At 37.6% G+C, this 25,289-nt stretch overlaps 1 protein-coding gene across 1 annotated transcript; it reads right to left on the reverse strand.

Annotated features, from left to right (window-relative positions):
* Positions 1-921: 921 nt before the first annotated feature.
* Positions 922-24,914, reverse strand: porb (P450 (cytochrome) oxidoreductase b). The gene is made up of 16 exons (XM_056756926.1): positions 24,816-24,914; positions 21,315-21,504; positions 13,185-13,233; positions 12,127-12,255; positions 11,862-12,011; positions 10,538-10,662; positions 9,221-9,310; positions 8,877-8,975; positions 8,535-8,651; positions 8,046-8,164; positions 7,764-7,945; positions 7,193-7,342; positions 5,971-6,238; positions 3,696-3,841; positions 2,166-2,251; positions 922-2,076 (listed from the first exon to the last, which is right to left on the reverse strand). Exons 2-16 carry the CDS (start codon positions 21,488-21,490, stop codon positions 1,932-1,934), a joined length of 2,031 nt encoding a protein of 676 aa, XP_056612904.1. The 5' UTR covers positions 21,491-21,504; positions 24,816-24,914; the 3' UTR covers positions 922-1,931.
* Between the last annotated feature and the right edge of the window lie 375 nt (positions 24,915-25,289).

Here is a 25,289-nt window from a genome sequence, read left to right on the forward strand (position 1 = left end):
GTTCACGTTGAAAATCCTCAAAAAAGAAGTGCACTAAGTACCCGGATGATGCACTTTTTCGAACGAAAATATGAAGCGTGGAACTGTGGACACTTCACGCACTCGCAGTTTCGCTTACGTAGCGGAAGGGAGGCGGGGCTATCGGACGCAAAACTCTCCTGCAGAATAACAACGCTTCAATCTGATGATGACTAAAGTAATGGTGTGCAACACACATGAAAACTACATTAAACGGACAATGCACAAGTATATTTTTATTCACACGCATTGTGGCGTGCGATTGACGTCATTGGCGCTCGTCTGGGAAACCGATATACTTCCGGTTTGTTTGAAACCGTGTAGTATTCCATTTGGGACAATTCTAGTGTCCTGAAATTCATATACTTGGTTAAGTGCATAGTTTAAGTGCATAGTGTGTAGTATGTCATTTTGGACACAGCTAACGGCTGATATTACTCACTTTAGTGTCACTACACTGCATTAATAACAAAGATGCTTCGCTAAATTAATAAATGCAAGTATACAGTATACATTAAATACAAAATAATAAATACTTAAATGTGTGGAAGAGGTGTATTTTGTGACAGTGTCGTATTGGCAACAACGACCACTTCCCTTTCCAGTTAGTATGTCCCAGTGCGTGCATACAGTTTTGCTACTGTATGCACGAAAAATGTTTATTCTTTCCCAAAGCACAAACAGTACATACTTTAAAAGGGCTTAGTATAAGTAGGCGAATTAGGACGCAGCATAGGTCACATATGAGTGGATTTTGGTGGCAGTGTGATTGTACATCCTCAGCAGCAGACCGCCCATAATAATTCCCAGATGTGCAACAGTGCAAGTTCATATGTCATTTTAATTCCTTCTCAAATGGTAAGGCAAATGTTAAATGTGGGACAAAAAAAGAAAAGACAACTGTGACGGTACATTTATTTTTTAATTAATTAAAAAGACATGCCTAAATAGCAGTAATGTATAAGAAGGAAAAGTTGCCTTCGATGGACAATTTCCAAAACAACAAAGGTCAAGAGCAACTATTAGAATATATCATTTTATCCTCTTTCCCCAAGCAAGGCTTCTGTGCAGGTAAACAAAAGGCAAACTACACTTCCAATAAGGCACTACAGTGGGGACTTGACAAAAAGTTTCCCAGACCACCATTCATTCCCTTGTCTTTCTCAGCCTACATTTCTACATACAGAAGATTCGCAAAGACTCAACTGACAACTCAGTTACCAGTGAACAGATGAGAAAGAATAGGTTAGACTCTTGTTAGCAGGACAGTAAATGCGTGAGGGCTATCTAGGTTGAGCATTAGGTTACATTCATCTTTAAAAACTAGGACAAGCTAAACGTGCAATCCGACTGTTGCGTTATACATTCTGCAGCCTTCAGATTTTAGGAATGACTAGTTTATACAATTTAAAAGACAACAATGGATATCTGTCCATTTCACAATACAAGCATGATTTGTTCGCATGTTAACCATTTCTTCATCAAGTGCATAACCGAACAAGTCAAAGTCTCTTCACACTTATAAAAAGGCAAAACAGTCCTACTTATAGAATAAAGTTGAGCTATAAGTTATGCCACTGAGAGAGTCAACAAAAAATGACCATGAGTTTCTATGCATAATATGAAACGCTAATTTAAAATGCTTCATTCACCCACCTCCAAATGCACGAATAACATCACCATAATTAGAATTAAAATCACAAATCCGCAGGTAATAACCTCCTCAATGTCTTTGCTTTATATTTCTGCTTTTTGGTTTTACAAATCCCCTAACATTCTGCATGGTTTCTTTAGAATGACATGCTGTGGTGACAACGTTTTCCTTTCATAGTGTCCGAGTGAACATGTTTAACCCTATCCTTGTAAAAATCCTCAAATCAGGAATGTTTAGAAGAGGAATGTTGTTTCGCCGTTTAACTCCAGACGTCCTGCGAGTAGCGTCCCTTAGTCATCAGTTTCTTGATGTAATCTACTGCTTGAGTGCGGCTCATACTGCCCAGCTCCTCAACAATCTCGTAAAAGGAGTTCTGCACGTCTCGTGCCATGTTACGAGCATCTCTGTGGGGACAAATGTTTGCAAGGTTAAGATAGTTTCAGAGGCACACTGGCCGATAAAACGTCATGTCTCGAGACTTAGGTTTACGCACCCGCAAACATAGATGTGTGCATTGTCTGTGTGAACAAGCCTCCAAATAGCCTCCTTGTGGTTCTTCAAAAGATGCTGTACATACACCTGGGTGGAAAAACAATGAAATGTTAGTAATGTTAGGCAATCAGGTATGACTTAAGCCCATAGCACATCGAGTCCGAAATTTGCATCCGAAATTTCTGCACGTAAAAAAATAAATGCGACATCACGTTGTTCAATTACATTTACACACCGACTCTATTTTTTCGTCCTTAAATCCCCATTCTCTCCCTCCGAAACGACTAATTCTCATTCTCCCTCTTGTCATGCTTACGGGTTTGCAACTCTTTCAAAACATTTTTTAAAAAGTGTAAAATAAATTCTGTTTATTTGTGTTAACCACCCACTACAGGGTTTGTCACTGTACCATAGACGTATCTTACAATACTATACCAGCTGAAATATCACTATACCAAGTAGCATTGCGATGCTGTGTCAAGTTCATAATTAAAATTGACAAAATAGACCAAAATTCCTTACTACACAGATCTAAATAAAACTTTGTATTTAGTGAACTGTATTATACTGCACACTACAATATTTGTAATTTGATGAGTTTCAGCAAAAAGCGTAGTATACTTTATACTAAAATAATGGTAAATAGCGGCAATTTTATTTTGAGTGTGTCAGTCAATCATTCAACCAACTCATTCATAACAGCTGATTCTTTCAAGAACGAAGCAAGTGTCTTGATGAATATCTTCGTTGAATTATTATATCAACCGAGTCGTTCAAAACATAGATTTATTTAGGAAAGAAACACTGTAAAAAGGCAGATGTAAGTGTTGAAATGAATGTTAAGTCGCATATGCAACATTAGTAACGGGACTACGATTCTACCGCTTAAAAAACAGAGCGGCTTCACGGGTATTTAGAAGCTTTAGCATCGCGATGCTATCGCAGTATCGTCCACCGTGCAACCCTACTACAGGTAGTGGTGTAACGGTATGCATATTCGAACCGTCTCGAGCTGTCACGGGGGAAAATACCAAATGCAGTCATCATTACTATTCCCTTCGAAGGGCAGAGCCCTTGGAGTTTAGACACTGGAGTAAACAGGGCATTTACATGCCATTATGTAGATGCTTGGTATGCACTTGCCAGCTGAAGATAATAAGGAAATTACGTCGCTTCATTTGACATGTTCCTTGCATTGTGTCCGTCAGCGGATGTGGCTGTTTTAATGGCATAACTGCCCTTCGAAGGAGTAGATCATAGGAATGATGACTATACTTGGAATGTTGCCCGTGACGGTTCGGTACGAATACACGTAATGTTACACCCCCAACTACAAGCTACTCGGCAGATCAACACAGTTATGATCCATTTATTAATTCATTACTGCAAACCCTTAGCTGTAATGTATACAGAATCCCATCTTTTATACTCCTTGACTTCTCTTCAGCATTATGAATGACTGCTTGGCAAAGATATTTGAGACGGACATTTTCGACGCTGGGCATAAACAATTCAAATAAGTTCACGATACCTTTTGTTCTTGATCTCTGGAGAACGCTACGTTGAGCTCAGTCAGAACTTTATTTTTTTCAAACTCCTCAAGTTCTTCCTGGTACAGGAAGTCCTCTTTCTTATAACGACAACCATAGAACAACACAGTCTCTCCTACGTCCTTGGCTGCAAATAAAACATGTTGAAAATTAAGATATTAGATGCTAAATGGTAAGTACCAAAGGCTTTGCAGATACATTGGGATCAAGTCATCTATGTCCTCGATCATCGAGTATGCCAGGCAGCCCATAAAACAGAATACATCATCTCTATTTAAACACTATAGCAACACTTATTTCATCGCTAATTCCGAGTATCTAGACACTGATTCCTGGGCTCAATTTGCATGACATTTGGTACACATCATCTAGAGACAAAACAAAATGTTTGAAGGTCATCCTAATAGATCAAATCATTCTTGAATCACGTAAATGCATTTGAAAGCGTGCAAATCAAATCACACAAATTATTTTCAGGTCTTTTAAGTTGACCACCATTTACAGGACAGGTATGTGTTGAAGTAAAATGATCACTCATCTCTAAACTACTGACAATGTGTTGCTTAATCTCAGCATCCCTGAAATCAAATGCTAAATTAGTTGTTTGACAGACCTGAGAGCTGATTATGGATGCAATATGTTACGATATTAAACTAGAAGAATAAGCTCTCTTCACTGGATCATTCTCACAAAACCACTGAAACATCATGGCTGTAATGGTTTTTAAAAACAATCCAATAACGCAAGAAGAGTAATATAAAAAATCCATACATTAAGCATGATTTGTTTGAAGTAACAGATTTTCGGTAACATTTCATTTTATGGTGCCCTTGTTACACCTTACATCCATTAACTATAGTAGTTACTGCGCAACTAACCCGATACCCGTATCCTAAGTCTTGTTACTCAGTAATTAATGTAAAGTTACATGGTAACACGACCACCTTAAAAAGTGTAACGCAGATTTCTTTATATCTTTGTTGCTACTATTCTCTTGCTGAACTGTGTACATATGACCGATTATCAGTACCCTAACAGGCAGTTTTCCTAATTTGTTTTACAAATGTTCATGTAAACATACAAATAGGTACATTAACAATCTTCCATAAAAAATGAAGGTATATAGATATATAACACTTTCCTTGAAGCATATGCAATGCATTATAAAGAGTTCTTAATAGGTAAAATGCATTATAATTCTTCACAATGTGTGTTGTAATGTATTATATGTAGTTGTAAAGAATTATAACCAATGCAGTGCAATCCAGTGCATTAAAATGCTTTAAAACAACTTTTATAATGCATTAAACATACATGCTTCAAGGAAAGTCTTACCAAAACTTGCTAAGGCATCATGGCAGTGGTATTGACAATTTTAAGGACTTATCTATGACAGATTTCTTTGACAGATTTTAAAGGACTAAATTTGACAAAAATGTGTTGAACTTTTCAATGCTTTTATACACTACAAAAATAATGTTTGACATCTCGGAATAAAACAAAGTTTTTGGGAGAATCACACGACTAGAGATAAGATTTTATTAAGATAAGAATCCAATCTTCTTTAATACAAATTTGTGAAAAACTATTTAATTGATCAGCTTTAAACTTAAAGTATTACAGAAACTTTCGTCTGAAGTTTTGAGGATCTTGGCATTCTTTGAATATAACCAAATTTGATACAGAGCGGGTGTGTTCCAAACGTTATACATCTATGAGAGTTCATAGTCTAATATTACATGATTTAATATATTGTTTGCTAGAAAAGTTGTCTTAGTCAAGTACCACATTTTAGCTGATGTGCATGCTTATTTACGACTTAAAAATGAGACCGCAAGACAACAGCAAGTGTAGTCAAACACAGCCAGGTATACACGTAGTAGACAATGTCGAGTTTTCTGTTTGAACTAAAGTTAAGAGTTAGTGGTAAGTCAGGTGAGCTTTCAATTGTTTGTTGAAGGTTGTTATGGACTCAGCTCAGGTGGAGGCTGGAATCATTACACCAGAGGTTAAGTAAAGGATTTATGGAAGTGATTTGGTGACACATTGTGAAGAACAGTGCAAGTGAACACTAGCCATTTATTAATATGTTCCCATAGTGGAGAAAACTAACGTGACTGTTTGATTCTCCCGCACAATGTATTAAATGAGATGATTTGAGTAGCTTTATGTACAAGGTAAACCCACAGCGCTTATCCATCACATCTCTCTATCAGCAGCAGCATGAAGGCTTTCTTAATCTTGCATAAGTCTTACCTTGTTCTTTGAGCCACGCACGCTCCTGAATGAAGCCCATGAAGGGTGCGATACCCGTCCCAGGTCCAATCATAATGACTGGGTTTGAGGACTTGAATGGGAGGCGGAACTGAGATTTACGGATGTACATGGGCACCGTAACCTTGTGTCCATTGTCGGTCTGCATTTTGTTTTTCAGCCAGTTGGTGGCGACACCTTTGTTGACACGGCCTGTCTTGGTCTCATACTCGACCACTACAGCACAAATGTGGATACTGTTGGGATGAACCTGTCACATAAGGAAACCCCTTAAGTACATGCACAATACACCATCCAATAACTGTTGTCCTGTTCATTTAAAGGGATACAACACCCAAACATGTTCACCTTCAAATTGTTCCAAATCTGTATAAATGTCTTTGTTCTGATGAACACAGAGAAAGATATTTGGAAGAATGATTATGACTAAACATATCTCGACAGCCATTGACTACCATCGTGGAAAATTACTTTATAATTGTTTTCTTTTGTTGAGCACAAAAGACATTTGGAAGAATGCAGGACGGCAAACAGTTCTGGGACACTTTTAATACCATTGTATTTTTGGGAGTCGATGGGGGGCAAAATCTGTTTGGTAATAAGCATTCTTCCAAATATCTTTCTCTGTATTTATCAGAATAAAGAAATTTATACAGATTTGTGAAGGTGAGTAAACAAGAATGTTCACTTTAATTGATAAAAGTGCAGCAATGTGGAATTTCTGGCTATAAAGTGCAGCAAAGGATCTTAATATTGTTGAACACCTTTTGTGTGCAACAACACAGAAATAACAACTTTATTCAATTTCGTCTTTCCCGCGTCCACACGCATGCATCGTGAGACTGACGAGGAAGGAACAAAATTGTTAATTAAAATCGTTTTTTGTTTAATTGCGCATAAAACATATTCTCATATCTTCATAAAATGAACCACCATTTTAACGAAGTTTTTTATTAGCTTTCTGTGCTTTGAGTGTACATTGCATCGCTGTCTACGGCCCTTGAATCTCATCGAAACTCTTAATTTACATCGCGGAGATAAACAAATGTCCAACAGTTGTGGAACCATTTAATTAATGACAGATGTTTAAGAACATCATTGTACATTATAAAATTATTGAAATAAATATTGTTATAATATTGTTAAGGTGAATCCTTTTGGCCACTATAACCGTGAAGTGAAAATCAAGTGAAAAGTAACTGACCTTGGAAGAAGATGCAATGGAGTAGTAGCGGGCCTGGAGTCGTGGCATAAGCTCACAGAGGTGATCGATGGGTGGTCGTAGAGATGGTAAATCCTCTAGAATAGCCAAAATATTCCTACATGAGTCCAGCACCCAGCTCTGGTACAGTGCCTGAAAGATGACAATTTCATGAACATTCTTCTACTCTTTACACAATGAAAAAGACAAGATAAGTCTTAATAGGATGGTTTCCCATACAGGGCTTAAGACTAGTTCAAGACTAAAATAAATGTTAGAGCCGTCTCATGCTTACTGACATTTTTTTTCTCAAAATGGGCTCAAGTGTTGTTTTTTGTTAGGAATGTTTGTGAAAAGATCTTATATGTCATTATTTAACTAAGGCGTAGTCCTGGCTTAATCTCATCCCTGTCCGGGAAAGCGTTGATAAGTGTTCAGGTGAGTTTTGTAAAACTGCACATACCTTTAACCCCTAGTATGATAAAAAGATGTTGTCTAAAAAACACAACTAAGCATTTTGTTCTTATGAGCTATGAATGCCCACAAAAGGATTTTTAGTGATAGCGATGCTTACTTTGCCTTCAGGTGAGGAAGAGGCCATCTTCCGCATGCTCTCCTGTTCCTTGGGTTCAGAGGCATATTGAGCCAGTTCATACAGCACATTTGTGCGAGGAAAGTTTGTGATGTCCAGATAGTGAGTCAACGCAGTGCGATATGTGGTGGGACATGGGAACGGATGTTTCTTGTTTGATTCCTCTGAAAGAAAATATTCACACCGCTTTAGAAACGTTGGCAATTTGTCATACATAAAAAAATAAATAGAAAAGTCATTAAGCTCTCAGGGTCACTGGCATACCGTCAAGGTTGTTGAGAGAGATAATAGTATCAAGGTCCACACCAAGGATATCACCAATCTTGTTCACTATGGCCGTGTCGTTTGTGGGATAAACAGCAACATGGTCTCCGGATTCATATCTGCAGTAACAGTTTTCTTTTAGTTAGATACTGTATGTAACTGGAAGTAGTCGAAAGTGGACAGGTTAAAAACGTTGTACACCCCGTTTACACCTCTATTTAGCGTCGTCAAATTGTGATCCAAAGGCCAAAACCAAAACGCAACTTAATAGCAGGTGTAAAAAAGCTTACCAAGTATGATATAGTATAGTATATAAATGTAAGGGCAACATTTTTTGCCTGCATCACAAGAAAATGAGTTAACTAGTCCTTGCACTCCCTGGAATCCACCTTGACTTGAATACATTATTATTATTATAGTCATATGACACATGCAGGTAGCTTTTTTAAACATCAAAATTTTGAAGTCATGCATATAAGATCAGGGTACCTTATCTTAGATCCTGTGATGTCAAGTTCCAGATGCATCAGGTGTCTCTCCCCGCCTTTATTGAGCTTGCGGTTCACAGTGACCAATGCCAAGAAAGGGTTCTTCGCATCAAAAGGCCTGGGAACACAAACAATGAAGGACTTCAAACGAGAACACTGACAAAGTTGTGCCGTCTACACCATACACAACCAGCATTGGGCGAGGGTGAAAACTACATCGAAGAAGGATCAGTCTACACTTTCCGCCATCCTCGCCATCAAATCCACCATCTCAAGTTTGCAAATGAAAATCTAAACCAGTGTGATACATTTGATCAGCAGAAAAGAAATGTATTTTACTCACGGTTTTTGGCTCTCAAAGCTCTTCAAGCGTCCCAGCTCTCCAGTATAGATCTTATTCATGTTTAGATCAGTGTGTTCTTTCAGCTCGTACTGACGAATGCTATGGATACAGAGAGAGAATGGGATTTGGTACCAAAATATGTTTGATTCATACTGCTTCACAAAACAAAGACTTCTGTGGCAAACTGTTCCTCGTTCAACTATGGAGCATTGAATTCTAATCTGAAAAGGCCGGTAAGTACTCTTAAAAAGCAGAAAAGAGGATCTTACAAGACCGGGTCACCGTGACCCAGTAACAAAGATAGAAAGAAGAGAAGGTACTGAAGAGATTGAAAAAGATCAGACCTGGATTCTTCACCCGTGGCTTCAACTCCAAAGTGTTCACAGACGGCTGGCCAGAACTGCTCTCTCCACGATACAAAGTCGTCCTCAAGACTACGAGAAACACAAACAATCAAATCCATTCTATGCTTTGTCAAATCAAGTCTTTTTATGTCACATAAGGAATAATCCTCTACAGTAGCGCTCGATAATATTGCCCTGGAAATTTAATGATGGACATTTATTTATACTTCCAATGGAAAACGTTGCGTCATTATTTACATTTATTCATTTAGCAGACGCTTTTATCCAAAGCGACTAACAAGTAGGAAAGCATATAAACAAAATTATAGTTGTGATGTTTCTGAACGTAACCAGAGAGTATAGATACCAAGAGGCGCAACTAAATAGAACGTTCCCTTGCAACAAGCGCCCTGCTTATTGCGCCATTTTGGGGTGAAAGCGACTCTGCTTTTTGCTATCGCGATGGGAATATCAGCTTCTTTGTTAAAAGAAAAGCTGAAATTCAACCTGAATGATGACAAAAGCCTTGGCTCGCTAGAAACCATGTCAGTTATAAAGCATTTTCACCACAAAATGGCGACTGCTAGAAATCAACCCTGCCTTAGAAGGGCTCATCTCTATGCCCTAAGCCCTTTGAATTGTTTGAGTGAGAGCTTTGAAGGGTTAAAGGGGACCAAACAACTGTCTCTTGAAGTGCCCTTCTGCGTCATCATCCTGCACCCATAAGAATCTACACAAAGAATCATGGGAGCCCGAAGTGACCAACAGTTGTACCCTTTAAAATTCTTCATTCTGAAGGGCCCTTCGAAGTGGCCAGTTATGAGCACTTCGGTTTGGAAAGACCCTTCAGTATGACGGCCATGATAGTTGTCACTCCGAAGGGCCCTTCACAGGGCGACGTATCCCATTTGGAACGCATGTCAGTTATAAAGCATTTTCATCACAAAATGCCGGCTGTGCCGTTTCCAAAAAAGCACCAGTTTCACCTCTTGGTGTCTATACTCTGATGTAACTTAGGTTTTCAGATCCTGTTTTCAAGGAATCCTGCTTGAAATATTCATGAAACCTGTCATATCTCTGTCATTTTTAACTGCTTCACAGGAACAGACAAGGGTGCCCAAACCTTTGCACACTGTATTTAGATATGCAAACAATGACAACTATGGGCCTCGCTGCTTTGAATTATCAGCAACTCTGAATGATCCGATCTGCCACCAATCGGTACCAAGAACTCCTACATGTGAAGGGAGCTGTTTTTTTAGGGATTTCATAATCTCAGACTGTGAAAAAAACTTTTAAAGTTTAAATGATACTCACTTTGCATCATCATCTCCCATTCCCAAATCAAAGATCCTATGGGCACCCAGCTCGGCCAGTCTCTTGTCAACATACTTCCCCATGGCATTATAGTGCTCGTATGTCTTATTGCCAAGTGCAAAAACCTTTAAAAGAAGTTTAAGGAATTACAGATCTCACTAAGAAACCTGTGAGATACAAAACGTTGTGACCGCATTAAAAATCAAGGTTTGCCTTATTTTAACAGTATATGAAACAAGCTATATATATATATATATATATATATATATATATATATATATATATATATATATATATATATACACTAATTCTCACAAAACAATATAAACTAATGTGTTTTAGACCCAGGTGACCGAATCTGACTTCTGTAAGAAGAAGTAAAGTACATAGGCTATCGGTCAAGGGAACCAGCGTGGCGCTTACTTCCAGGTTAGCTTACAAAAATGCGACGACTCTGATCCTCTCCATTGTTGGAGACCATATGCATTGACTCGTGCATGTTTTAAAGCCGAACTTTAACCACAACAAACTCTTCATATGTGAATGATCATCAGAATGATCGGTCAGTAACTGACTCTTATCCGGCAGGTAACGATATTACTGAAGCTCATTTTAAGCCTGTTTACATGAACAGACTCACTGCCCCTCTGTGTTCTGACTGTTGTTTTCATTAAAATGATAGTGCACCATATATAAACTTCTCGTATTAGCAAGACCTGATGAGTTTCTATAACTTGACTACTATTGCGTATTGTAATTCCACAATACTTCTAAAACTATAATGTTTAGATGATTGGTAAAAAAGTTAGATTTGATTGTTAAATCTAAAAAAATCTAAAAAAGTTAGAGCATCCTAAATTTTCGGTTTCTGCCTTCAATTTTTATTTCGGTCCATAAATTGGTATATAATATTTTTGTCTACAAAACTAATTTCAGATTAAAAGGTTTGTAAGGTCAACCAAAGTGACCTTACATGGCATCCCCACTCATCATGTTGCATCATGTCCGCTCGCTCAAAATCCGCAAACCAGAAGGAATCTTCTGTTATCCATAACACTGTGATTATGCCGACTCACTGAACTTTGTGTACTCTCTGTGTGGCGTGTACGTGGTTTAGATTGTTTTAATGAGTGTGAGACTTTGGCTCATAGCAGCATTATTCAGCATTTAATGGTAACACTTCAGCCCCACTGACACGGTGTCAAGGGTGCTGTGAACAGGTTTTCACATTACAAGAAACTGGTTTCTGGTCTAAGAAAGCTGACTTGCGTTGACTGTTCTTCATGGTAAAGGCTGTTTGACGTTATTGTAATGACAAACTTACCGTGTAGTTAAACCCACAGAGGTCAGCGTCGCACTCTTGTAACCAATCATAAAACTCCTGAGCATTATCAGTAGGGTCACCCTCTCCATACGTAGCCATGCAGAAGATTGCTATAGAGTTCTCAATCTCATTTAGACGAGACAGCTCACTCTGGAGAGAAAAAATTGAAACAAATAAACTGTATTTCCGTTTTTAAAAACAAAAGAATAAGCACAAAGCGGATCCATCTCAACTCGTTTGGTGCAGAAAAGGTTTGGCGCATTACCATGTCATACTCTTCTGGGTCTGCAGACATTCCCTTCATGCCGTAGCGATGAGCATCTTTTGCGAGTCGATTGGCAAACTCTTCACCGGTGCCCGTCTGCGAGCCATAAAACACCACGATGTTCTTGCCCTAGCAAGTTATCATAAAATGTGTTATTTTCTCATGGACACACTTCACAATAAACTTTAAACCTAAAAGATCACTGACACAATGCCGTCAAAACGACCACTTATGTTAATCATTCGTCATGGACTTTTGCAGGTTTGTCTTTACTTTCTGCACAGAATGTAGATAAGGCCACCAGACAAAACGTGCATAAGGAAAGACTAAACAAACACACTGTCTCTCTGTGGAGAGCAAATATTCATCACCACATAAACATATAGACGGTTTCATCTTAACAACATAAACAACAGTAACTGCTCACTTTTGGGACACCAACTGAACTTCCAGTACACATTCACAAACAAAAGAGTCACTGTAGATTATTAATGATAACAATCACAAGAAACCAAGAAGAGCCCTTACTTGGCTAAACTTGTTTCTCCAATATTTTTAATTTAGACTGCGATACCAAGCTCAACCACTAGATGTCAATGTACCATACGCTTTCTTTAAATGCGACTGAACTACAGGACACACTCAACAAATTGTTTATTTAATAAAATGAACAAACAACACAATTCAACAAATCTTTTAGTTAATGCAATAATTATAATACAAAAAAATGTTAATATAAATTATATCAAATATAAATAGTTATATTATTAGACACAAACCCACGTCTGATGAAATGGATTTTTGAACTATACAGTATAATGAATCATAAAATAATTGTGGTTCCATTAATGGTCACTGAATGTGAGTGAATCAATGCATGATATGCACATTTATGGAACCTTTGTGACATAATATAAAATCTTTGTTAAAGTACATTACGATTATGAACATAAAATCTATGTTTGTAAAAGTAAAAGGTACATTCGTAAGATGTAATGTTATACCAAGATATGTGTCTATATCACTTATAAGAACGGTGAACATTACTAAAAACTTACCGTTTTTTTCATTTTTTCAATAAAACTTGTTTCCCGAGTAGATGGAGGCCTACAAAACACAAATCAATTACAAAATCATTACATTTTGGATACCTCGCACAAAAACTTAACCATAAAACCAACACGTAAGCTAGATGCTTTAACATAATAAGCTCATCCTTTCCTTTAAATATATCAAAGCATTTCAATTATTCACTAACTGATTGATTTATGCATCTAGAATTTTTCGAATGGCAATGTTCCAGGTCAAGAAACCAAACCGTGAGTCAGGAAAATAAGACCATGATCAGAAGCAGTTAATGAGAAATAGATCTCAAATACGTCTAATATACTAGGAAAAAGTAGTGTGCTCTAATGTACACAACGTACTTTCGTCAGGATTTGATTTAGAAGCAAGGCAAAAAGTTTAAAACTCAGCTTGGGAGACATTATGAAAAACTACCTATGAAAATAAAACCTTAAATGTCACTAATGCTTATATTGTTGTATTCAAATATTTTCCTTAATTGACCAAGAACCAGTCGCATTCATCTTTGATCGGTCACTACTATAGAATCAGATGCAGAAATCCGAATAATCCCAAAAACCGAATGGTGGAGCCAGTGTGTGTATACTCATTAAAAACAATATTTTTATTTTCACAAACAATGGCGCTGCGATGCAACGCGCTTCCACGTCTGATTTGTGACCACCTTAAAGGGGCCAAATACAAAGATTTTTTTTCCCTTATATGTTTCTTTAGAAGCACACGCCTGTCCTGAAATTAACTTCAATTGCGTGTTTCATTTTTAATAAAAAATGTCCTTTATATTTAATTTATATTAATATTTATGTTCATATTTGATTGTATCAAACCAAAACTAATTGATTCTTTGCAGAGCTCTACCAGAAGATACGTTCTGGCCACACAACATTTTTTTTGTTATTGCTGAAACAGTCTATACAAAGGTTAAAAAAAGACTATGGATCAGTAGTAGTATTTTCTTAGCTCAGTCACTTTATAATTAAGACATTTTTCATTTTTTGGGTCAACTAACCGTGACAAAGACCCTGCTTGCTTTTCTTGTTGCCTTTAACAGTGGTTAAAGTTAAAACAACAACCTATTCATCTGTGGAAGGTCCTGCAAACAGCAAGTGTCTGAGAGAAGACACGACTTCACACTTTAAAAATGAAATGTGATGCTGTGTTGGCCACGGAAACTAAATGCAGAAGTGCTTGTGCAAGTCCATAGGGTTTTCAAACCAAAGCTTGTTTTATAGAGATTTTATAGAGTCTGAAAACGGGGTAAAACTGAGTCAAAATATTAGTTTTCAGGGACGAAGTTATACATGCAACTTAAAATAAAAACCCAACTCAAATTTTATTTATATAGCCCTCTTTACAATTTTCATTGTTACAAAGCAGCTGCATACAAAAACATGTTAACTATTAGCAATACATTTAATAAATAAGCAATACTTTAAGTATCCATCTGTTCCAGTCCTTCTCTCTCTTCTTTCAACTGAATAAATACAACTAGAATAAAGTATTATACCAGATGAAAACTAACTGGGGAAAAACAACTGTAACGTTGTAGTACATGCTAAGCCATTGCCTCCAACTCCACACGCACCCACATGACATGCTCAAGAAAGTGCACTGAATAGAGTGAAAGCGTGAGAATCTTCACTGTGTAAATGCTCTGGGCCGGTGGCCAACTATTGCACCATGTGATTTTTAGAGTAAAAGCTGCTGTTGTATGTCATGAGGGAACCCTAAAGCCCATAATTTATCAAGAACGTTTTTACTAAGCCCTTTCATGAATGATGGAAAAAGCGAGCAATGCCCTGCTATGGTAGTGACGAAACAATACAGGAGTCAAAGGAGTCAAATGGCAAAATGGCGCATTTCCGCCGAAATTATCTGGAACAATTTTTCGTAATAAGAACATGCAATTGCTATACTTGCAGTACAGTCAGCTGCTGTTTAGCCGCATGGTGTGAGACGCGTGTGAATGGCCAAACACATCTGTCTAGTGCGTTTACATAGAAAAACAATGAAAAAGTTGCGCAAATCCTGCGCAACGGACAAACGCGTTCTCTGTAAATGAAGAGTTCAATTTAGCTAATTGCATGCGCATATTGGGTCTCATTCATGAAACGTAAATTTTTATAAATATATACTTTTTAATTTTGGATAAAACACAGAGCGCCACCAGCTGATATTTTCAGAAAGGCTAAAAACGCTTTGGTGGACACGATTAAATTGATCCATTTATTGGTGTGCAAATAGAATATGAGACAGTCTCATGCATTCATGCAATATAATGTAGCCAAACCAGAGAATGAAGTCCAGAGGATTCCAGCATTCTTAGATACGTTATTTGCACAGCTATAATTCATAGGCATGGATTATGCCAATTTGTGAATGAGCGTGCATTCATGTCTTTTTTATGGAATTAATGGAATTAATTAACGTGCACACATTTTACCACAAGATCTTACGTTTACGTAGTTTTTGTAAATCCGGAGGAAAGTTTTCGGGTAGGTCTGTTTTATGCACAAACTACTCTGCATTTACTAATATATTTACAAATGTTTCATGAATGAGGCCTATTGTGTGGAGTAAAAAGTAGATAAACCTACAAACAAAATGCGATAAATTTGATTTGAAATTGTGCTCAACAGCCTGGAAGGCATTTAGAGGGGTGGGGGCACACCCGGGGGGACAATCATCTTTCCGAGGTGGCCAGTGTCCCCCATGGCCCCACCCCTAGATACACCACTATATGGTGCAATGCTGTATGTGCACACATCCATAGACACATATATTCTGACACATATAAACATGCACATCAACGCAATCACTCTATTCAAATTTCTTTGTGAATCAAAAGTTTACATGTAAACAGTTATTGATAGACTATAGGAAAACAGTAAATCAACAAACTAACCTAACTAACTAAACAAACCTACTTAACTTAAATGTTACCCGTTTGCCTTTCTTCTCAGATTGTTTAACATCAAAATATTTTACTTCACTATTACTTTAGTAATATTGAGTCTTGAATATTGATTAGACAGTAGAATAGTTGTGACAGTTTCTGTAAGTCTCTGAGAGGGTAAAACATGCTTAAGCCTTGAGCCGTGAATATAACCGGACGAAATGTGTTAAAGGACTGCCCACTCACAATTTCTAGACACTCGGTTAGTATTATATTGTGTGACTTACTGGAGTGAATACCCACCTGTCTACAGCAAGTAGTCGGTCCTCCGGCAAGGAGAACACACAACCCATGACGACAAACACTACAGCAATACTATGAAGCAACTACTACAAGCTCCCACTGGAGAATAAAGGCACTGCCATGTGTAAGAAACAACATTCACATGCATGTTGGCTTCTTGTTCACAATGACAGAGAAATAATCTCCCGCTGAACAGAATCGGAAGCTGACGCCAGCCGTGAGTCACAAGACAAGAAAACAGAGAAAACAGAAATCCAGTGCAGGACCAGCAAGAGAGCTTGACTATTTGTAAAGAAGCCGATTACAAAGACAAGCAGCATTCCCATCAGCGACAGAGTTGGCGAGGGACCTTTCCACTGTCCCGCCTCCATCGAGATGAAGAGCTCCGACAAATCCGCAGATGGAGAACACTATTGATAAGGTGAATCATTATCTCAGCAGGGCTCATTTCCTGCGTCAAACACGAAGCACACTCACAGTCATGGCAACATCTGGACGCTAAAAGACAGCGAGCAGGACTCTTTAATCAAATCTTCCATAAATAAATGGCAAACTCAATCATAGAAAGAAAAACTCGATCCCGTCATCATCTCAGAGAAAACACAAACGTCAGCACAACCATGCAGCCGTAGCAGCAGTTGGACAGGGCTGCTGGTTGTGTGAAGAATTAATGATTTGGTCTGCCTCCCCAATGGTGGGTTTGATCACCATGGCAACCACATACATCATAAAAGGATTCTCTTGTGACAAGCCAGGCATTGAGAGCAGCGAGACAAATTGGAAATGGTTCTTGGAAAAACCAACAAAAGAAAGTGAACATAATGGGGGCCTGTGTTTTGTCTCAACTTTCCACCTTTGGCGGAGTGCAGAAAAATATTTGGCTGGCTGCTCCGAAACATAAATGGCACAAAGCTTAGAAAACATACACAGACTTTCGAGGCTTAAAAAGAAACAGAACGGTTCACACATATTTGTAAAGAATTGTTGTTTTAGTTTTAAACATTTGAAGTTTTAGCATTTAGAAGACCGTGCATCTTAAGACCTTGCTCAAAGAGGCACTTGGCGAAATCACTTCTGAGGTGTTTTTGTTTCTAAACATCTGATCAGCTCTGTGCTATCCTGTCTCTGAACCCCCGAGGACACTCACGTGCAACCGCTCACATGAACTCATTTGACCCCATGTCTAGAATTACATTCATGCTGCTTTAGGGAGGAAAAATCATTTTAACAGGGAAATATGTAATGTTAAGGGTCAATCATTTGTTTTAAGGGATAAAATTATCGACCAAAGGGGGACTTTATGGTAAAATATAACTTTGCGTTATAATGACCCGAAATAACGTTAATGTTAATGTTTACACCTTCTGGATCATGCCTCTCCATCAACTGCACTATGCATCATTCTCCATGTAGGACACAATAAATGTGCGAACAAATGGCTGATTTGAGGCACTGCTTCCGCAGCTCTCATAGCGAATTTGATTGGACAAGAACTGTGACGAGAGCCTGGCGTGATGTCATAAGATGTTTTGAGCGCACGTGCCAGAGCGTCAGTTTTGAATGCTTATACTCTGAAGCGCTGACCAAATTAGCATTTAGAAGATATATCATTATTAACGTCCTTAAGGCTAACATATTTTAATAAAAGGAAAAAAAACTTTCATTTTGATTTCAATGGGACTTTAATTCCTAGAGTGTTAAGTGCTGTTATGCATTGCTATAAAGTACTGAGTTTGCTTTTTTACCTTAAACTCCTCCAGTGGTCGATCATTTTATCCTTTAAAACAAATGGCTTACCAATAAAATGACATTTTAAACGTTTTTCCTGTTAACATACATTAGTCTCCCTTAAATAGCATGAATGTAAGGCTACACAGGGGTCAAATGAGTTCATGTAATGGGTTACAGGTTTATGATGTCATTATCCGTTTCAACCTTCATTTTATAAATTGTTATCTATATTAGAGATTTTTTTTTAATAAATAATATTTAATCAATTAATCCCAGTCCAATATGCATCTAAAAAGTTAACATCGAATGTTTTATCAGGCCATCTATTTTAATTTCTGATACCCACAGTATGTATGAGACATAGAAAGGCCTAGTAACTGAGAAAATGTGTTGTAGGCTCTGGTGCGAAAGCGAAGTCCTAGTGGCCTATTTCCATATTAACTGACAACAAAATGTAAGAACTGAAATGAATTTATCATAAGTAGAAGTACTAACAAAGTTACTAACTAGTTGCCTTTCCATGCCATTCATACTAGAACTGATTCTCAATGCAAGCAGCGCTCACGGGGAAGAAAGGGTTAAAATGAAACAATGCTTTCCATCGGCAACAATATCATTCTGTCTCTGCATACTGTAACTCACTGGCATATGCAATAAGAACTCATTCTCATGAATAAAATTACGCAAAAATAATACGCGCTGTTGCAATATCGTGTAACGTACGTTAAAGTTCAAGAACACAATACGCCTATTTTTGCATGCGTGCATTTTCATGTACGTTTCAAAATAGCTGCTCTCAACCGATGTGCATGCAAACATTGGCGTATCATATACACCCACAACTGAACTTATATTGCAAGTGGCAACAGCTGTTATTAATACGCAGATCAATGAGAACGGGCAGGCAATACACACTCCCTCACCTCTACCAGTTCAGCTCTATCAGATTCTTTAATAAATCACATACAAACACTGGTGACAGGTTTTTGGAAACGGTGTATTGCTGTCATTTCATTCAAGAGTCACCTGTCATACGGTGAATTTAATGTGCCGCTCACGGTAGAGAGTGATCCAGAGAGGGGCGATCCCTACGCCAGGAAAGAGATCTCGTGCTTGAGGGGCAGCAATGGGGACATTTTCCAACTGAATGAAAACCTACGTTTATCCTAAAAGTTGCTAGATTTGTTGCTATGCGCCTCTGAACAAAAACAGCTAAAGGGGCTTGTAAAAGTTACTAAATCCAGAGATAGACTTCATAAGTGAGAAACACTGTTTTGTGTTCGCACATGTGCATGTGAGGCGGGCCAGAGAAGCGCACGGCAGAATAAATATAGCGGAAACACTTATGTGAATTTTTCCCCCTTTGCTTGGGGATTCAAAATGATTTAAAAGCTGGTGTTATCTGGTGTAAACAATATAATACATTGTAATGTAAATTACATTATTATCATTATTTTATTTATTACCATAACTTAAGTTGATATTGTTATTTGAAAACTCATGGTTGTTTTACGTTATTGATACAATGCAAAGCTAAATAAGAAAGACACTGACAATGAAACGAGAAAGAGAACAACATTTATATGCAGGGGCGATCAGTAGAATTATTATATGACTTCAGATGACGATCACATAATAAACATGGAAACAAGCGCCACAATGGCTCCATCTTTGTACATACAGTTGGCATAGAGGTATCACGCCGGTTAATTATCAACATCCCTGCAAACAATTATGACTGACATCCATTTCAGTTCACGTCTCTACTACAAACTCCACCCTCCAAAGCTCACTGTCACGGTTCTCTCAGAAGGTGCAGCCGTGGCGGGGATGCAAAAAACATACTTTGACAAGTTGTTTAGTACAGGGAACTGTGGGCACGCTACCACTGTATGATGTCAAATGATTTCGCAAGTGGCGGAGCACGGGTCAGAATTTCACAAAACTACAGTATAACATTTTTTACACCTATGTATGTGGTTAGGGGTCTGTTTAAAATTGGGTATGCCAAATATGTCAAAATCCTCTATTTGTTGAGACTCGTTGGAATCAAGAACAATTCTATGCAAGTTCGTGGGCCCCTTAGGCTCAGAGTAACACACTTTCAAAAACATTTAAAAATTTATAAAAATTTAAAAAAGAACCCCTTTATTTTTTTGGCTTTTTCATAGGACCGACAACACATACAATCATGTTTATCACTTTCAGAAGTGTTTTATGAAATTTGGAGGGGTTTCCTGGAATATGACACCAAAATTTTGTATATACACCACTTTATGTGGATATGAGGTGCATTTAAAATTGGGTATGCCAAATTCAGACGGAAACCCAAAAAATCTTTAGAGATTAACAGGTTAATAAAATAAACATACAAACAAACCGCTTATTAAACTAATAAAAGCATAATGATTCATTATGTAAGGTCTTTATACACCTCCGAACTTTTCTGATACTCCAAAAAAACAATAATGTTTAATCTGTCTTTACTGAAAATTTTATCTTAAAATATGTCAGTGTTCCATTTTTTTTTTGATGCAAACAAGTTATGTTTTTTTTCTAATGCCCCATTCATACTATAAGCGATATGGAGAGTTTCAGTGACACAAGCAACCGGTAATTTTAAAAGGGAAGACGTGCTTGGTTTATAACAGCGCAGCTCACAAACAACATCACAGGCTTACTGATCGATAGTGAAATTCGTTGACAACTACTTTCATTACAGATTATTATCGAGTCTTTCAGACGAACACAGTCAAAGTTATAATTACCATTTATGCCAGCTCTTTTAAGCTTAACAATGGGAGTGAATGGAGTTGAAGCTTCAAAATCTCAGTTTCATACTTTTTTTTCAAAGAGGATAAATGTTTTATACTTGTTCTTCAACTGTTTGGACTATGTTACAAAACTTTAAACCACCGGTGCTATGTTTAAAAAAAATTAACGCACAGCCCATCCTTAGGATGCTGAGAGGGCGATTAAAACATGATGTCATTATGTTTTGCCTCCGAATCATCCCTTACACTTGCTGCTTTTTCTTTTCAGCTTTTCTGAGCTGGCAGACATGACAGAAACCTCACAAAATGCAAAAGCAGCAAAAAACTCATCTGATGTCTCCTCCTGTATGCTGCATTGTTACACTCTTTTAATTTTGATAAAGAAGTCTGGTACTCACCCGGCCTCCAGTTTTTTAAACTCGGGGATGGGGTCAGATTTCTTGCGAAATATAAACCAATAGATGACCAAGCAGGCGATGAGAGAGAAGAGGAAGATGTCCAGGTTACTGAAGAGAGACTCATTCTCGTCCATTAGCTCCGGCTGAGTGGAGGGGTCAGGCTGTGTGTCTGCCATATTTATGAGGAGCACTGTAAGATTAAGAGAGATTAACTCTGGTTAGTACTTGATTCTTGTCGTGACTTGTTTAGGTTTTATCAAAAAATCTAAGTAAATCAAATCTATGTAGCTAACTTCGACATTACCAAGTGCTTCTATCGCATCTTGTAAGCCCAAGGTCAATGCACAGCATCTTAGGGTTTTTAATGTTCTTTTATACTAGAACTTACTGTATATTACAGTTTAATTCGTATAAACACTAATGACCAGATCTTATGACCGTCTGCACACAATCCGATGGTTTATTGACCAAACAAATATGAACAGTCATCTCCACAAAATCTAATTTGAAGGGAATCCAACAGAACAATACACAAATGTGACCACAAAACCAGTCATAAGTAGCTTGGTATATATTTGTAGCCATAGCCAACAATACTAATCGTACGGATCAAAATGCTCGATTTTTCTTTTATGCCAAAATTCATTATTCGTTGAAAATATTTTGTAAATCTGACTTCTACCGTAAATATATAAAAACTAAAAACTAGGGATGCACGATAAATTGTCGACCATATCGGTATCGGACGACAAATGGTCATTTGTAATGTTATCGGCCGATAATACAAATGTATTGCGATATGTTAAAGCTGATAAATCATAAATAATTTCCTCTGGTTAAACTTCTTTATCTGCATGCTGCTTGCAGTTAAAATACTGTCTTTCTGTCGCGATCATTCACTTACTGCTATTATCAAAACATTGGTGATGTGGGTACAGTATGTAGATATACAGTATTTATGAATGTGTAAATTATAGGGACAAAAGCATATTGTTTGAATCAGACTGTTGCCTCAATGCTTTCTGTCTTGAGACCTGTTAGACATTAGGCTATCGAAAAAAAATTCTGGAAGAACATCTATAATTTGATAATTAAATATACCAGAAACGTTTGAAGGTTAAAGAATCGTTAACAAGTGTAAAGTAGGCTTGGTGCATTATTTTCAGGGGAAAATAACTCAAGGGCTCAGCATTCTACATTCGAAATCGAAAAATGATCGTCGGTGACATGATTTCAAACTAAATCTGGTCCAATTCGTTTCACTTAGTTCACTAGCAAACCAAACTCTCCGGGAAAGTTCATGTTGGCTGGTAAACGACCTCGAGCAACCATTGGTCCATGGCCATTACGTAATGGTTGGGTGTGTTATGTAGCGCCACCCGGTCTGTTGGAAATAACGCATCATTTTATTTAGCTGAGGTGAGGTCATAGGGTCTACATTCAAAAATAAAACTATAACATTTGAGCAGCATGAATGCTTTTGTTCGTCTCTCTCCTTTAGAAAAACAAACATACAGCTATGCGCTTGCGAACGCTCGTTCGTCATTGCAGACATCTATGTTGTTTGCTTCATTGTTTGTGTGGCCACGTGTTCAGAGGCTATTTGCATACATCATGTAAACCCCAAACAACAATGGGTGTTGGATTGTTCGAAAAAACTATACCGTCTCCCAATGTTTTTGAGCTTCGTTTTACCCCAAAACGCAGAACAAAAGCGCAATTCGCCTGGACTATGCAGAGCCCTTAATGGTGACGATGCTTTTGCCTTTTGTTTCAGTCTTATGGAATTTTACATTAATATTTAGATTATATCGAGCAATATATTGGTTATAAGCTTCCAATTTTAAAGAAGTATTTGTTATCGGCCAAAATTTACCTATCGGTGCATTCCCATTAAAAACTATTCTTGTGAACAAAAATGGCCGAAAACCCGCCTACAAAGTTCGCTCGATGTTGCCCGCTCTTTGCAAACTACCCACTAAAGTTTGATATCTATGTAAAGCTTAGAATGTTCGCTTTCGGGTTCATCTACTCTCCACGACATCATTACAGCGGTAAGCTAATAGAGACTGTTAAATCAAACCCGCGTTTCTTCTTAGCAACGACCTGCTACAGCGCATCTGATGGACAACTTACAGCCGATTTCCTCAATATTTCGACTATTTTGCAACCTTAAGATTCCAGATTTTGAAATAGTCACATGATCTCAACCAAATATGGTCCTATCATTGCAAATCCAAACAAACAGCTTATTTATTCAGCTATCAGATGATGTATTAATAGGAAAATGACCCCGATGACTGGTTTTGTGCTTCAGGGTCACATGCAATCCGGAGTCATTTAACAAAAAACATGCACATCAACTATACACAACTCGTTTAAACATTTATTGGGATGCTGCGATATATATTTTGTATGGTATACATGATCCTAAGAAAGATTTAAGCAGAAGCAACTTTCAGACAGCCCTTGCTTAAAAACACAATACTAACGCATCTCCATATTACCACCACAGAAACTGGTTTCCTATGCCAACCCATCTTGGAAAAACACATTGTCATTCCCTAAAGACCTCAACAGTTGTACCTTAGACACATACAGTGTTAGCAACAATTGTAAACATAATATAAAGGTGCTATAAAGCACACACAGACACACGCTGTCTCGCAAAGCAAAAAGAAGCAAAACAGGGAAGAGAAAGAAAAATAGCCAAGATTACAAAAAAGCAAAGATCTTGTGACCCATTGCATTAAAATGACTGGACATTATTTAAAAAAAATCCCATTATATAAATGGAAAACTGTCATAAGCTTTGAGAAATCTGCTGTCAGGATGAAACGCATGACATGAACATGCTGACACATTATAGTGAGTAACATGAAACAGCAGATCAATGGGGCAATAGAAATCTCTAAAGACACAAATATTTGGGGGCAGATCAACAGGCATGTGAGCTATATAATGTTGAGAGCAACAGAGGTTAAGACTTCAGTTAAATGCCAAGAGAAAATAAATGTACAACTTTTCTTGATGCATCGACTGTGGTATTTTTTATTAAATAAGCATATTTGTCAACAGATAAAGATCTCACATTTTCATCTTTACAACGTTACTGAGATGAAAAACATCTTTGACTGAAATGACAAGAATCAACGAGGCTCAACAATTTGACCAGACGACTAAAGTTACAGTTAGGATACACGCTTGTGTTCAGCAAATGTCCTGACAGTTGGTTAAACTATCATTTATAATAATAATAAGAACATATGAAACATGTTTGTGGCATAATATGCGTTTGTTGACATGTTTGTATAAAACTGAGATCGAACCAACAACTTCAGATACCAAAACGCAACGTAACATCGCTGCATTGCTGACGAGACTTGCGGCATTTAACTTCGCGCATTTTCCTAATTATATAAAATATGATTAAGAGTTTCAAAGTAGTATTAAACGAAAACTTTAAGTTTAAAACAATAAAAGTTTTATAAAAGCTCTTACCTGCTCACTTCCACACTGACCAGCGATTCACTGGATGCGGAAACCTGACGTCATCACTGCGTCATATACGTTGGACCCGTCCACTCCGGTTAAGAGGGGACGGTGATATTGTTGTTTAAGTTTATTGGGGGAAAGCAAGATGTAATAGCGATCTGCGGGCGAGTCCTTATATTTATGATATTTTTCTAAGAGTATGTAGCGTATTTGTGGCTTGAGTTTTTTTTATCACAATGAAACTTTAAATATTAGTTCGACCTAAACCCTATGTGGTCACGCAATGGACGAATCCAGCAGAGACGTGCAACGTTAAGTAATCAATCTCAAAGTGCAGCGTGATAAAGGTGAGGGTTATGCAATTGTGTGTCGATGAATCCGTAATGTCGCGTCGAACCGCTTGAAGTCACTGACAAACTAACAAAACTACATAACCCCCCCCTAGTCTGCGTGAGATCTCTTCCACTACCGATCTAACAT

Source organism: Triplophysa dalaica, chromosome 9 (assembly GCF_015846415.1).
Source record: "Triplophysa dalaica isolate WHDGS20190420 chromosome 9, ASM1584641v1, whole genome shotgun sequence".
NCBI classification, from domain to species: domain Eukaryota; kingdom Metazoa; phylum Chordata; class Actinopteri; order Cypriniformes; family Nemacheilidae; genus Triplophysa; species Triplophysa dalaica.

Bases quoted from the DNA above. Each gene is read 5' to 3' on its own strand.
- porb (XM_056756926.1), bottom strand. From the start codon at position 21,490: ATGGCAGACACACAGCCTGACCCCTCCACTCAGCCGGAGCTAATGGAC. The intron at 9,311-10,537 runs GTGAGTATCATT...TGTTTCTCGTAG, and splicing joins ATGGGAGATGATGATGCAAA to TCTTGAGGACGACTTTGTAT. The intron at 6,239-7,192 runs GTCAGTTACTTT...CTTATGTGACAG, and splicing joins CCATTGCATCTTCTTCCAAG to GTTCATCCCAACAGTATCCA.